At 46.6% G+C, this 15424-nt stretch overlaps 1 protein-coding gene across 1 annotated transcript; it reads left to right on the top strand.

The window, feature by feature from the left end:
* Positions 1 to 246: 246 nt before the first annotated feature.
* On the top strand, positions 247 to 13849 carry TBX19 (T-box transcription factor 19; the record flags this gene model as incomplete). The annotated part of the gene is made up of 8 exons (XM_084277812.1): positions 247 to 443; positions 6760 to 7024; positions 8862 to 8996; positions 9763 to 9824; positions 10885 to 10946; positions 11629 to 11817; positions 12674 to 12806; positions 13615 to 13849. 8 exons carry the CDS (start codon positions 247 to 249, stop codon positions 13847 to 13849), a joined length of 1278 nt encoding a protein of 425 aa, XP_084133938.1.
* Positions 13850 to 15424: the final 1575 nt, after the last annotated feature.

Raw genomic sequence — 15424 nt, 5'->3', positions numbered from 1 at the left:
CCCACCTGACCGTCTGACAGGTAATTAGGAGATAGTCCTCTTTTTGTGTGGAGCGTGTGCGTAAACCTCCACACGCTGGTGTCACTGCCCATTGGGAACTTCCAGAGGGAAGAGCTCGTCGGTGGCAAAAGCCTGAGGAGAGCACGTTTGTCAGGCTGCGCCCCATGAACTGACTCGGGGTTTTTGTTTTAGCTCATGATTTCTGTCTTTTAACAGCTACCTGAAGTTTCTGGCAGGAAAGTCGTCATGGCAGACCTGGGCTGCAAAAAGCCCAGCGACTGCACCGTCTCCAGGCTGCTCAGCGTGGTGGAGAGCGAGCTCCGGGCTGGGAGAGACAAAGGCGACCCCACTGAGAAGCAGCTCCAGGTTGTCTTAGAGGATGCGACGCTCTGGCAGAGATTCAGGGAAGTCACTAATGAGATGATCGTCACCAAGAACGGCAGGTGAGTGAGCCGCTCAGCACTGCGGGCTAAGTGTAGGAGACAGCCAGGGGGTTTAGGCGGTATTACAGCGAACTGCAGACTGGAAAGAACTGCAAAGAGTGTGTAACGGTGTCACCCCTGCAGCCTTGCAGTCCCCTGGGGACAGAATGGGGTGCCCCTGCTCCTTTTCGGTCACTGCTAAGCTGTTCCTGCCACTTTATTTCTGCTTGTGAAACATGCTGGAGAAACACTGACTGACTTAAGGTTGCACAAACAGGGAACTTTTACAAGGGTACCTCTCAAAGCCTTTCGAATGACTTCCTCTACTAATAATCATCAGCCTTTATTAGCAAGTCCTTACCTGTAGACCTCAAGTTACAGTACAGAAGCAGGTCGGTGGTGTTATCCCCAGCTGCAGTTCCTCTCTCTCTGGCCTTGGGTATTAGCAGCCTGCACTTACACAAGCAGTCTGTACTAGAGCGGGGTACAACAATACTGTGCCCCCCACAGCATGTACGTGCAGTCCAGCCTGTGTGGTCCCACAGTGGTATTCCTAGCGCATGTAGAAACAAGTGCAGTGTACTGGTTAACACACAGAGTTTTAGAAAGACAAAATATTGTGATGTAAATGGATTTGGGGAACACAGGAAGGCACAGGAGAAAAGAGTGCAAAACCTGGCAAGAAGGATGCTAACTCTGAATTAGACGCTGGTGTGAAGGGGGCTCTCCACAGCGGTTCTGCTCTGAACTGGGCTGGCAGCAGAGTCCAGCCCATAATGGACAGGCAACTACCAGAATAAGGTTCACCAGTACAGTTTTACTTAATGTACCCTCACAACCTGTCTGCCATCCCCTGGCATCTCCCCTCCTTTCCCCCAGCAAGCCCTCCCCTATCTCCCCACCTCCCCCAACACGCACACATTTCTTTTGTGAGACCTCTCAGGAGATCTGCATAGGGAAGAGGAATGAAAAGATGGAGAGAAAGATGTGCTCACGTGCTGTGACTTTTCTTAATTTCTCAGGCTTTAATTTAGCAGAATCTGTGGGTGATATATTGCTATTGACTGTAGCCTGGCAAGGGACAGGGGTGAAAGCATTTAGAAGGAAAAATCTGGTCCGTTGGCTCAGCAAGGGTGTTCCATTGAGAGAACAGCTACCTTCCCAAAATAACCGGCTCTTGGTGTAACGCTGCCTAATTCTGATTCTTCCCGGTAGTCTATAGGGATAGAAATCCTCCGCTGAGAGTTTCTGTACACCGAGAAGCTGCTTTTGCCTTTGTTGAAATAGCTTTAAAAACCATTGTTAGGCTACAGCAAACTTCAGAGTGGGCTTCCACTCAGTGTGCAGCAGCTTAAACTCACTCCCTAGCTGCCTAAGCGACCAGACATGAGGTAAGATAGGTTTGCCTCAAATTGATTAAACTGGTGAAAAGAAACACACCTTACCAACGGGGTTTTTTTCAGTTTCTTTCCTCTCAGCTAACATAAATCTTGTTTGCATGGTGATACTAGTTGTCTTTAAAAAGTCTAGGTGAGTGCGAAGGTAAAATCTCATGATGATGTTGATAAGGGAACCTTTTTCATTATTTGAACACATCTGGTTACTTTTTATTTCATTATGTAAGCTGCCTTATTTTTCTTTATCCCAACTTGTACGCTCCTTATCGGCTTGATCCTGCTTTTCCTAAAGCCAGTGACAGCTCTACTAATGTCAGTAGGAGCAGGAATAGGTTCTTGATGATCAAACCTCAGCAAACTCAAAATTAAAAACAAAAAAAAGAGGAAAAAAGTATGTCAGACTGTCATAAATAAATCCTTTTAACAAAGTTACTGTAGCATCAGGGACTATGAAAAAGGATCTCTTGCTCTTCTGAAAGCATCTTCCATAACACATAATGAACACATCAGAGCACCAAAAGAGGGAAACGCAGATAGTGACCTGCAGCAAAGCTCTCTGAACAAATCATTGCTATTCAAAAGGAGACAGACTTGAGACAGTTTCCTATGAGCACTGAGGTTTTCTCAGGCTGGAGATTCTTCAGCAGTTATCCCCAGGGGTATTCTCAATAGAAAAAATATTGATCTAATTCTGCTGCTGCTTAAATCAGTAGAACAAACTCAGTCGCTCTCGCTGACGGGTGTATGAACACTCTGGAAAACCCTGTTCTGCGATTAATGGGAAGCGTCAGTCTGAACTTCTGCGTGTGGAAACTGAGCAAGTTTGTGCGGAAGCGCTGCTAGCAGAATCCAGAAAGTAAACTGAAACCCCATACAGGAGCATCCCAGAGGATGAAAGGCTGATTGATTAGTGATCCTCAAGTGTCAGATTCTAGAAGGCACAATTCTATCTGTTGTGCCTGAGTCATCCCTAATTGGTACCCAGGGTTCCAAAATGTCATATTCAGGTGAAACAACTTCAGTGTTAATACCTAGATAGAGGTGTCCTGGTTGCTGTACCGTACTTCATTATAATAATCCCTTGCAACAGCAATACTCCTAGATACACAGGGATGATAGATATATTCTGAAGATGATAGACATCAGTGAAATTAAACCGTGTGTTATATCACAAAGTAGGTCCCAAGGGGTGCAGCTGATAAGGTGGGAGTCTCCTGTGGTACTCAGATTTCTTGTTATTCAGTGGGCTGAAATGCCAAAATGCTCTGCTTTCCGATGGAGACAGTTTATCTCTCAGTGCTTACACGCTGCAACACACTTAGAACTGTGACCCATGTTACTGCCTGGGCGCAGGAAGGTGCCCCCGCTCCCCCCCTGTGCACGGGGAGAAGCCACAGCGGATCAACACAGCCAAACACGAGTCGAGGGGGGAAATAATGCCTTTTCCCAGGCTCAAGTGCCAAAGCAACCTTCCTGGTTTCTACACACGCAAGTTTGCTGTCAAACAGCTTCCCACTCAGGGTCTGTACTGCGGAGTGCTTGTGGCAGGCCCGCACCAAACGAACTGAAGAGGCTGAAGGGTGCTCAGCTGCGGCGGTAATGGAGGCCGCCTGTCGTTGAAACACGCGCTCTGAGCGAAATGAGTTTGGAGAAGTCGTGATGTGATTTTAACAGGGAAGCCACTTAATGAGTAGAACAAGCAAGCTGGTAAGTCTTCCATCGTTAGAATCTGTGTGGTTGCGACGTGCTGGTCCAGGTGAGGAGGGGGTAACGGGTGTGCAAGGCGGGTTAACGCAGGGAAGCGCTATGATGTCTGTGATACAGGAGGCTAGAGGTGAGGATGACTGTGTTCTCTTCTGGCATTACTCTATAGGTCTTTTGGGGATGAACTCAAGCCTCTTGAGTAGAAAGGAAGAGAAGCCTGCATTGTGGGCAGAGGAATTAACAACCTGTAACACGAACAGCTCATGTTCTGCAACACGAATAGCTGGGAGAAATCTAGTGAAATTAATTTTTCAGGTAGATGAATTTTCCCCTCCACCTCAGGTTACACTAAATCTCTATGTGTGTTATTTTGAAGACTGACTGTCAAGGGACTGCAGGAAGTAATGCATCCACACTTTTTATCGCATCCCAGTTTGAGAGCTGGTACATCCTGGTACATCTTTCACTTAGATCAGAGTTCAGTACATCATTCTCAGTGTTGCACTGGCCCTACATCACCAGGTACTTATATTAGATGAAAAAAATCTCATATTTCTCAAATCCTGACTTCTGCTGTCAGCAGCAGGTGCTGAATGTATGTAGCAAGAACTACCTAAAAGTGGGCAGAAAGGCAGGTGGTCAGAGGGATATCATAGAGGATCATTAGCAATCTGCAGCTGGGTGTCACTGGAAAGTAGGGCTGCAGGGGTAGAGACCTTTGGTGTCCTTTGAGAGAGCCTAGAGTTTCAGTTCCCTTGTGTATTTTGGACATCTTGCGTGCTACCTAACTAAGCCTAGGGAGCTACCTTATCTTAGGGCCACAGCCATGGACCTCGGGCAATTGCTATGGTTCCCTGGCGTAACCGGTCTCTCTGTGCCCGGAGACAAAAGCAGCTTGAAGATTCATTGTCCTGTGCATAAAAATGTGGCATGGCAAAATGGCATTTGGCAGGAGAGGTCAGTACGGAGGTGTCCAGGGCAGGGAGGCCTGTTACTCATATAAAAAGAATGTAGGAGGTAATAAGTAACAGCTGTAATAATCCTCCACAGCACTGATGTGTATTCCTTGACAAGCTAAGAAACTTAATTAATAGGATACCTTTGCTGGGAGACTCTGCTGTTCTGCTGACCACAAATTTTTCTCAGTTCCTGAAACTGTTGGAGCCCTGCTAACTCCTATCGCTGCAGGCTTTTTAATGGAAAATAATAATTAAAAGGGGGTTGGACCCAATGATCTCTTGAGGTCCCTTCCAACCCCTACAATTCAGTGATTCTGTGATTGAGAAAAGGTGATATTGGACCTTTAGACACAAAAGGAACATTTTCCCAAAAGTAAATGAAGGCAATTTCAGTTTTAAATACACAAAAAAGCGGGGATGCTTGATGATAGATGTTTAGAGCTTAGTAAAGGACAGCACTGCATCTGAGGTGGTACTAAAAGTAGAATTACCAGATCAAGCTGATGAGCTGATGACCAAATTACTGGAAGAGCTGTCAAATGCAAGGCCTAATGGCAAGGATTTTAACCAGATTTCTCAAACTGGAGATGTGTGTAATGGTAGTGGGACAGTGTGTGACTTAAGAAAGGGAGAGAACACACCTCAGCTAACTACAGACATTTTATTGTATCCCCGTAATAAAAATTCAGGATATATTTTGAAAGAAGAAATATGTGGCAGACAGTGGAAAACGAGATAAAGGCATTTTATTAAATAGAAATTGTGCCAGATTAACCTGATACAATGCTGATAAAGAAGTATTTTTAGATGAGGAAAAGGTAGCAGGCTTTGGGCATTTAGAACAGTGCTACCTGGAAACCATTACTCGAGTTGGGGATGTTGGGGATTAACACAAGAACCATAGGAAATGACAGAGGGAAGCGACTGACTTTGTGAAACCACAACACCCACAAAGGTTATAAATATGATCATCCCTTCAAAGGAACAGAGAAAAACCTTTTGTAAAGAGTATCATGGTCAATAAAACTAACTGGACCTTCATGAGTACCTGGCTGGGATTACGGACTGAATGCTGGAGCTTGCTGGATGGTTTCAGCAGATAGATCCCCCCACAAGGTGGGACTCAGCCGCTGGGCAGAGTACAGGAAGGTGTGTTGGAGGAATCCAAGCCACAAAAATGCACTTTATAGTAGGATTCTGCAGTTAATGCTGTGAATCTGTGGTTCAGCTCCACCTTTTCAGTGATTTTCTGACCCATCCTGTTCACGCCTTCTTGTGCCACCCCTCAGGATGTATTTAGCATGTCCAGATCCCACAGATTCTGTTGACACTATGCACAGTTCACTATGTTGCTAACTCTTGCACTTGACATGATGAAGACCTTAGTGCCCTACTTGAGAGATAACAAGGGTTTTTTTTCCTAAACGATTGAAATAAAAATAAAACAAAGTATTAACCTTAAAGAGACTCCTTTTCAGCTAGAGGGAGGTAGGAGGGGCGGATGGATTAAGAGCAGCCTCAAGGAGAAGGACGTAGGGGTGCTGATTGATGTTAAAGCTCAACATGACACAGCAATACGTGCTTGCAGCCCTGGAAGCCAGCCATGCCCTGGGCTGCATCAAAAGTGTGAGGAGGACAAGGGAAGTGATTCTGCCCTTCTGCTTGGCTCTTGTGAGTACTGCGTCCAGCTCTGGGGTCCCCAAGTACAAGAAAGACATGGAGCTGCTGGAGCGAGTCCAGAGGAGGGCTGCAGAGATATTCATTGGACTGGAGTACCTCTCCTATGAAGACAGACTGGGACAGTTCAGGTTGTTCAGCCTGGAGAAGAGAAGGCTTCGCAGAGACCTTATGGTGGTCTTCCAGTACCTAAAGGGGGCCTACAGGAAAGCTAGAGAGGGACACTTTGTCAGGGAGTGTAGTGACGGGACAAGGGCTTTAAACTAAAAGAAGGGAGATTTAGATTTGACTTTAGGAAGAAATTCTTCCCTGTGAGGGTGGTGAGGCCCTGGCACAGGTTTCCCAGAGATGTGGATAACCCCCTCTCTGGCAGTGCTCAAGGCCACGTTACGTGGGGCTCTGGGCAACCTGAGCTAGCAGAGGGTTTCCCTGCCCATGGCAGAGGGTTGGAGCTAGATGGGCTTTGAGGTCCCTTCCAAGCCAAACCAGTCTGTGGTTCTGTGGTTTTTACACTGACATTGAGCATGTGGTCACAAACATACTAAGGAGAGTCTTTTGAAACCACTTTCCAGTGGCCTCTCCCTTTTGTTTCCTGGCCAGGCGGATGTTCCCTGTTTTGAAGATCAGTGTGTCAGGCTTAGACCCGAACGCCATGTATTCCTTCCTGCTGGACTTCGCCCCAACTGACGGCCACCGCTGGAAGTACGTCAATGGGGAATGGGTGCCGGCGGGGAAACCAGAGCCACCAAACCACAGCTGTGTCTACATCCACCCAGACTCCCCCAACTTTGGGGCCCATTGGATGAAAGCTGCCATTTCCTTCAGCAAAGTCAAACTTACCAACAAGCTCAATGGGAGTGGGCAGGTATGGCCTGATGTTTCCCCATACACCTCTTGGCTTCAATTGCAAGCACCTACCAATCAAGAAATATCAAGGGTGCATTTATGTAATTATAGAGGCCCTTACAGGCCTCTTCACCCACAGATGCCAATTATTCTCTGTAGGCCAAATGTAAACAGGACTAAACAGGCCTTAATTGGCGCTTTCAGATTTTAATGGACTTCTTGATGTTAAGAGAGACAGAGTGCTGTGGTTTACTTAATCATCAGGGGGCTTTTCAGAGTTGGTCTTGTGTGCTGGGGATTTTTACATAGGACTTCAGAGAAGGGGGAAAAAATGGTCACGGGTATTAGGTTTTTGTTGTGTTCCCCCATGTTGTTTGGTGTAAGTGGAATGTTGGCAGGAGTCAGATAGCAGAATAAAAGGCTGCTCCTAAATGAAATAATTACTATGTCTGCTTCTGCATCACGATAATTATCAATATTCTATTGAATCAGCTTTGGCCTTTGGAAAGAAACCACATGTACCAGAAATAAGTGACTTTCTCTTTGAACCCCTTAAAAATGCAAACAGGAAAATTAGTTTTGTTTTGTGTTTTATTTTTGATGATGCATCTAAAGGTAAAATGTTGCACAAGACCTTTTGTTTCCTTGTTTGTTTTGTACTAAACTCCTACATTGGATGATACTTGTCAGCCTAGAACCAATTTCTTTCATGTAAATATATATGTTCTCTATTTGTTATTTCCATTAGGTTTGTGAGGTACCTCCATAAGCCTAGTACCCTAATTAGGTAGGAAATTATCTCAATTTTTACACACTGGAGAACAGAAAGATGACCTGACTTTTCCCAAGTCATGCATGGAATCATCACACAAGATTTATTGTGGAGTGTAGAATGGGACCTGAGTTTGCAAACTCATAGAAGTATGCATGGGGGTCAAAAAGCTACAGGAAAACAACTTGGAGGGTTGAAGAGACCCCGGGAAAAAAACAAGGGAACCGGATGTGCACATGAGGTGGACAGGAAAAGTGGAAAGGGAGAAAAAGCCAAATGAGAAACAGGGCCCAAACAAAAGTCATGAAATAACAAACAACTGAAACTCTCATTGTTTCCCTTTGACAGTAGCATTAAGGTAAACCACGTCCTCCTTCTGTGCATCAGCTTCCCCTTCTGTGGTGTCAGTAGAAAGCGATGGCTAACTAGCAGAGCTTTATGCTAATGGTGTGTGCACATAACGATACACATGTGCACACAGCGGTTGCCAATGTGCAGATCTTTAAATTTTTGTGGGTTTTTTTCCTTGCAATAGAGAAAACTAAGCAACATAGTAGGCTTCCTCAGGAAAGTGTATTGAGGAATCGATGTTATTCACAGCTTGTAATGCCAGGTTAGAGACCTCTGCCAAGGATTGTTTAGGCATACTTCCTCTTGCCCAGAAAAATGACTAGGTGACAGCCTCAGTTCCCTCTTGGCCCTGACTTGTGTGATGGTGGTGTCTTTCAGAGAGCAGAAGCAGGGCAGGGATTGCCCCTTAACTGCCTGAACAGTTTCTAGTGTTCTTGAAGCCCAGTGGTTCGAAGGCAATAGCTGCTAACATGAATATTCACTAACACTGCTCTGCCAGAAGCGTTAAATCCAAGCCCAGTGAAGTCTCACTCTGCTCAGTGAAGTCTCACCCTGCTCAGTGCTGTGGTTCATCAGAATGGAGGAAGGCACCTGCCCTTCTGCTCTCAGCAAACACGGGCTGGGGAGGTTTAGCAGTGACATCTGGCCTATTGTAGAGCCAGAGCGAAAGAGCAGCAGCTGTGGAATACCAGAGGGGCACTGGGGTCTGTCTGCCTTGTTTTGTTTTCTGCAGATAATGTTGAACTCCTTGCATAAATATGAGCCCCAGGTACACATAGTTCGCGTAGGAGGCCCCCACCGGATGGTGATGAACTGTTCCTTCCCTGAGACGCAGTTCATAGCTGTGACTGCCTATCAAAATGAAGAGGTAGGTGGATGTTCTTGGTCATTGCTGATGAGATATATTAAAAGCTTATTGACTAAAGGATCAGCATGGACAGACAGGCCCTTTTCCTGCTTCCCCACCGTCACTGTGCAGTGTAATGCTCCATCCGGTCTAATACTTTGCCTTCTTCCTGCATTAGAACATTGTCTAATCCAGTGTAAGCTAGGTTTGACTTAATATCCTGTCATGGCTATACCAGACTGGTCCAACTATCCTGGCACCTCAGCCCCTTACTGGGAAAAAAACCCCACATTCAAGTCCAGTATCTTTCTCCAGCAAGGAGTGATAGTTACAGTGTCTTCTCCTCCCTCCTCATAATACATACAACTCCAGAACAGCACAACTTTCCATGGGAAAACTTCTTCCCACGCCCCAAGTTGTAACTGGACTTTGGATTGTGACAATTGCTCACTCATGTGCTGTGTCCCTTAGCTAATGTTGCTGCAGATTTGGTTCAGGCTTGGTAGGAACTCCGTTTAAACTCCCTTAGATTTCCCAGGATTTCCCAGACTAGGCCATGGCATTAGGCTGCCCTGACTGGTGTTCTGCCTGTGGTGCTGATCAATACACAGCACCCTGCAACGAGAAAAGCTCTCTCGTAGCCAGTCCTGGAAAACATCATGTGTGGGGATATATATTTTGTTGGGGTGACCAAGGCAGTTCCACTTAGCTTACTCTGGAAGATGTTTTGTCAAGTCTCTATTCCACATTGCCTTCACTAACATGCCTTGTTTTCTGTAAACTCAAGATAACAGCTCTCAAAATCAAGTATAATCCCTTTGCCAAAGCCTTCCTGGATGCAAAAGAAAGGTGAGTTCACCTGTTTGTGTTTTGGGGTATTTTTTTTCCTCCACTAGCCTTTTGCTGCTGTTGTGGTTAAAGCTGTGGCATCACAATATGAAAGATAAATTGTGTAACTTAATCTTGTTTCTGCTGTTAATTAGTGGGGAGACTCACTATATACTTAAAATAAGGTCTGAGGTGGGTGAGTATCCCCTGTATCTCCCTTGGGGCTCCTGGGCCTTAGCGCTGTCTACACGAGAAGCCTGAAATGAGGAGGTGTGAATCTCCCCAGTAGTATTACACACCACATCTGTTCGCTACTTTGTACTTACTCTCCCATGAAACCCATCGTTTGACAGCCCAGGGAAAATAAAAGTTACCTGGAGATGTAAAAAGCATAACTGAAGTGAAATTGCACTGTAAGTGTAATGTAACCACGCTGCTATTATTAACCCCGAGTGGTAATGTGCCATAGGCTTATTTAAAGTAACCTGTAGGTGCTCACTGTGTGAGATACTGGAGATGCTCCCTCCAGCAGCAAGCTGGGGTTTGTCCCACTTGCACCGTCCACGCCGATCCAGCAGGACACCCAAGTGATGGGATCCGGTCCCCAGTTGCCAATACATTTTGTTAGGTCGTGCTGTGTCTTCTGACATGTTAAGTGTCCCAGGGGCCTGCAGGAGCCCCTGCAGTGCTCCCCGTTCCTCTCACCACTCGAGAAGTTCCTGTGTGTGCACGTGGGGGTTCCCAGCCCGAGGAGAGGACAGGCTGCCTTGCTCTGGGCAGGAGGCCGGGCTGCAGCTGTTGGCACAAGAAGGAATGGTGCCCACAAGTAGATTCCAAATTCCAGGTTCAGCCCCCAGATTTGACCCAGACTTAGGGACGTTTTTATGCATGCCATGAAACACAAGCTCCTGCTTCTTTTACAGCAGACTGCAGGAAATTCTGCCTCAGGCTAGCAAGTGAATAAAGATGACTAGTTTCCCTCCTTATTAACTTTTCCATTTTGTAGCGAATGGTTCTGGTCGTAACCTTCTTTTGCAATCTCTCAGTAAGAAGTTTTACCCCCCAGTATTTTTCTTTTCAGAAACCATCCCAAGGATGCGCCAGAAACGGTCTCTGAAGGTCAACACATGACATATTCCCACTGTAAGGTTTTTATTCATGTCAGCTGGAAGTTTTGTGTGATGTGATAGGTGCTGGGAGCCTGGGACTTGATTAACTGGACCATACCAGTCATTCACTGAGTCCTGAAGTGTGTTCATGGGAAGGGACCTTTTATTTTTTTTTTTAAAAAAGGAGAAATTGAAGAAACCACCCAGCAGGAAATAATGCAACAGTTTCTGCAGAGGGATCATTTCCCTTTCTGATCCAGTTTTTCAGTAATTAAAGCTATACAGAATCAGGATGATGTATGGAAACTTTAGAGCTTTCTTCTCCTTTTCCCTCCCCCTTTTTTACTTTTTTTTTTTTTTTGGAAACTGAATCTTTTTGTCACCTAAAAATTACCTTTCATTGGTGAACAGGTAAAAAAAAACTGGGGGGAGCCAAGGTGATTGCTTTAAGGATGGTCAGGTTTTCTTTCATTTGTTAATTGATGTTTTCTGTTAGTTGTTTCCAAGTCTTGTTTTTAGGGTTGGTGGTTCTGGGAGTTTTTTTGGGGGGGTGTGTGTTTTGGGAGGATTGTTCTTTTTGATTGTAAACCATTGATAAACCAGATACTGCTTGGTATTTCTGAGGCACAGCCGATCCTGCAAGAAGGCTGGTTGCTTTAAGGTATCACCCAGTGGTTGAGTGCAACCATGGTTTTCTTCTCTCTTTCCCCTCAAAGTGGGTGGCTGGTTGATTTCCAACCCAGACACAATGTGTGCATCAGGAAGCTCTAACTATCAGTACCCCGGACCTTTGCCTCTGCCGGCTCCCCACGCTCCCCACGGCTGCGAGCGATACTCAGCGCTCCGAGGGCACCGGGCTGCTCCGTACCCGCCGTCCTACGTGCAGAGAAACCATTCGCCGACAGGTAGGGCCGCAATGCCCCTTGGCTTCCAGGGAGCAGCCAGTCCCTGCGCCACTGACCCTTCCCTTGGGGTAGCGTGAGCGCCCAAACGAGCCAGAGCTGAGGCGAGGGAGGATCACCACGAGGCTCTGCCGCGATCTGCGCTGAACCCTGCAAGCACAGGGAGAGGCACAAGGAGCTGGGTGCGCTGTAGCTGTTAATTATAAATGAGGGTGGAGGGTCTTGCTAAAAGTACAGCTCCTGATTATACAGAAGGGGCACTGTAAGCCTTCTTTCAGTGTCATGCCATGAAGTATTTGCACTCTCAAGCCGAAGCAGCCCTTAGGAACACGGCAGGAGCTGGCTAGAGACGAGGGCAGTTTGGTTTTGCCTCCTGAGTTCCTTTCACTCTCTAGATCTGGGTGCCGAGATCCAGAAATGGATTCTACTTTGATCAGAAGAAATGGGCTAGAAACAAGAGTGAGGATAAAAGTGATCTGCTCGCTAATTATAATAGAGTGGGGCGTCCTGTTTAATGAAGATATTTAAGCTCAAGTTATAAGGAAATCTGTATCTAAGGATTGCCAGTCATATGGAAGTTATCGATAATTACAAGGCTATGCAAAAATATGCATATCTTACATCTGTCATGCTGTACCTTCTCCTATGTCACATGTGACATTACAATGGCACCTTGCTACTCTCTTAATAAATACATGAATTTTGTCTTTTTACCTGTGGTTAGGAACCTCATGACCAGATTGCTTCCTCAGGTCTACCCATGCTCTGTTGCCTTCAGACAATGTCTCTGCAATAGCCACTGAGGACACTTGTTGCTTTTTTTTTCTGCCTCCCCCCCCCCCCCCCCCCCGCCCCCAAGTTAATTTGCTGGAGAGCTCCAGCAATAATCTTCAGGTATTCTCAGGACATGACAGCTGGACTTTGCCATCCTCTCCACATGCTAATTTGCTCTCAGTGCCACACTCGAAGGGAGCTGGCAGCCCTGGACCCAGGTAAGATTACAAGAAAACTGTTGGGATTAGGAGCAGTGAGGCTTGTAGGAGTGCCCTGGGGATTCACACTTTGCCCCAAGCTTTAATCAGCAGTCTGGATTTGAAACACGTCCTAAGTGCCCAACTTGAGATTCCTGGACAGATCTTTCTGGTGAACTAGTTGTCTCCTGCTCTGAAATCAGTGGGAGCTTCCTTTTTCCCCAGCCCTGATGAAAACCAGGATCTTGGAACAAATGTAGAGACCTCTGGTACCTACAGCCTGTGAGAGTTTTAAAGCCAACTTATTTTTTCCTCTCTATATTCCTCACTATTCTGTTGCATGAAGTGAGGATCCTGCTCCCTTTGCAGGGATGTAAAAGTCTATTTCATCTTCTATTGTAAAAATGTTGTTAATAAGGTAATTAAACGGTCCTAGGAATGGCTGGAATTTAGACCCAGAGAGTCAATTAATTATCAGGTGTTTCCCCTTCTTTTCCCAAAATAAATGCACACGTTTCCTCTCTAATTTAGGCATCAGGAAAATCAGTTGCAGCTCTTCAAAATCCGTAAACGTTCATGAAAAAGACCTTTAAATCTTGAAACTTCACATGTACTTTTTTGTACATTGCCTTCCCACGCCTCTGTCTGCGGGCACTGTGTGTGCTGGTGGCCAGTTGGTTTTGCACCCAAGATCTGCAAAGCCAGTGTAGTTCAGGAACTTGATTCAGACAGCTGCTTTTTGAGCAGCTAACGCACCTGACTGTAAGTCAGCGCAGGGAGAGACGCTTTGAAGTGAGTCACGCGATCTGTGCTGCTTTCTGTTTTGCAGCCACTACCCTTGCCTGTGGACAGTGAGCAACAGCGCTGTGAACATTGCCAGCCCAGGGAACGAGGTGAACAGCAGCCCTCCAGGCATGTTTCTAAGGGGAAATGTCCCCTTGCCCGCCTCCTCGCCAGTCCCAATCCCTCTGCAGGGAATGGTGCCGGGCAGCATGGAATCACAAGGGGAAACGGCTCTGGCCAGGCTACCCGACTCCGCGTGGGCATCCTCGCACTCCTTTTGATGGACGGGCAGCTCACGGGGGCAGCTCTGCCAAACAAGATGTGACACAAATGGCCAACGGCCCCTTTAGTACCCCTGCTCAGGGCAGGGCTGCGTGCACAGAAAACTGACCCCATCAAACATCCTTCTCCATACCGTGGGCCAGAGAAGCCAAAATGCATAATGCAAAGGCAGGAGGTGTTACCGGGGCCAGCTTGTTACTGTAACCTTTATGCATCGTTCAGGATGAAAGAATCTTTATAGGTAGTTTTTGCTTCTGTATCTCATTAAGAAAATGGCCAGAGACATGGGACTGAGAGAAGCAGATGTGGCAGCTGGATGTCTGCATGCCATTTTAAAACTCCTTTCTGTAACTAGCAGCCAAGTCCAAGGGAAACGGTGAGCAAGTGTGCCACTGGTAACTGGAAGGGACAGCGCTGCTTTAAAGACTTCAATTCTGTCACACAAAGGTTTTCCTAACACCTGAAAGTAAACTCTTTGGGAGATGACAGCAGTCTGACACCTTAATGCCACCTGCACGCAGTATTCTCTGTCCCCTTCCCTTCTCCAGCTCCTGTTTGCTGTTCGTGTGCTGTAAGGTGATGGACACGCTCAAGCTGCCGAAGTGGCTGCATTGTAGCAGCAGAGTGAAGGGCACCTGGATTTAGCGTTTATAGTCTGGTGTGACAGTCTTTGAAATGAAAAGTTCCAATGTCTTCTATATGTGCTATTTTTGGAAGGGTGGAGGGAAAAGAATAATAGGAAAGAGATTCAGCTTGCATTTCCACTTTGCTTCAGCTATAGAGTGCAAATAAAATACGAATAAACGGTGTATTATCTCCTGGGTGCCTTTCTAAGGTGTAAACATACGCAGCCATTGCCACCTAGCAGCCACTGAGCAATGTAAACAGCTCTGCCAGAAGCAAGTTGACAGGACAGGAATTGTCTGTTCCTTGGCCAGTGACTGGCTGCATGCCCTTGGGCATGGTACTTCGTGCCTTTGTACCCGTTTCCCCTCTCCCCTTGTGTCTGTCTCGGCTTTCTTTTTCAAACTCTTTTTCAAAACTTTCAAACTTTCTTTTTCAAAGCTTTTCCTACCCCGGGTAAGTGTACAACAGCTGGTGTAGTGGGGCCCAATCCTGCCTGGGATTTCTAACTGCTGGTGCGATGCAGATAGTAACAGCTCCCCGCACAATCTTCCTTCTCTTCTCACTGACCTCCTCAGGCCCGCCCTGCAACTTCTCAGAGAAGGGTGCTGCCATCTCATCTCTTCCAGGGATAAAGAAAACAATTGCAGAGCTGACTCATGTAGGCCTGTCTCTGGATAATGGAATGTCCAGCAGCAGTTGGGTTTTGCTTATGGCCATGAGCAGTGACAGGGACCGGTCAGTGTCACTTTGCCCCAGCTGGCAGCCAAGCGCTGTGCAGCTGCTCACTGGCTCTCCCACAGCGGGATGGGGGGGAGCAACAGAAGAGTGAAACTGGGAAAGCTCGTGGGCTGAGATAAAGGCAGTTTAACAGGTACAGAGAAAGCCGTGTGTGCAAGCAAAGCAGAGCCAGGAATTCATCCAGCACCTCCCGTGGGCAGGCAGGTGTT

Source organism: Gallinula chloropus (assembly GCF_964237585.1).
Source record: "Gallinula chloropus genome assembly, chromosome: 1".
Taxonomy (NCBI): Eukaryota; Metazoa; Chordata; class Aves; order Gruiformes; family Rallidae; genus Gallinula; species Gallinula chloropus.
Note: the sequence above shows the minus strand (reverse complement) of the source record. Positions and strands in the feature narration are given on the sequence as shown.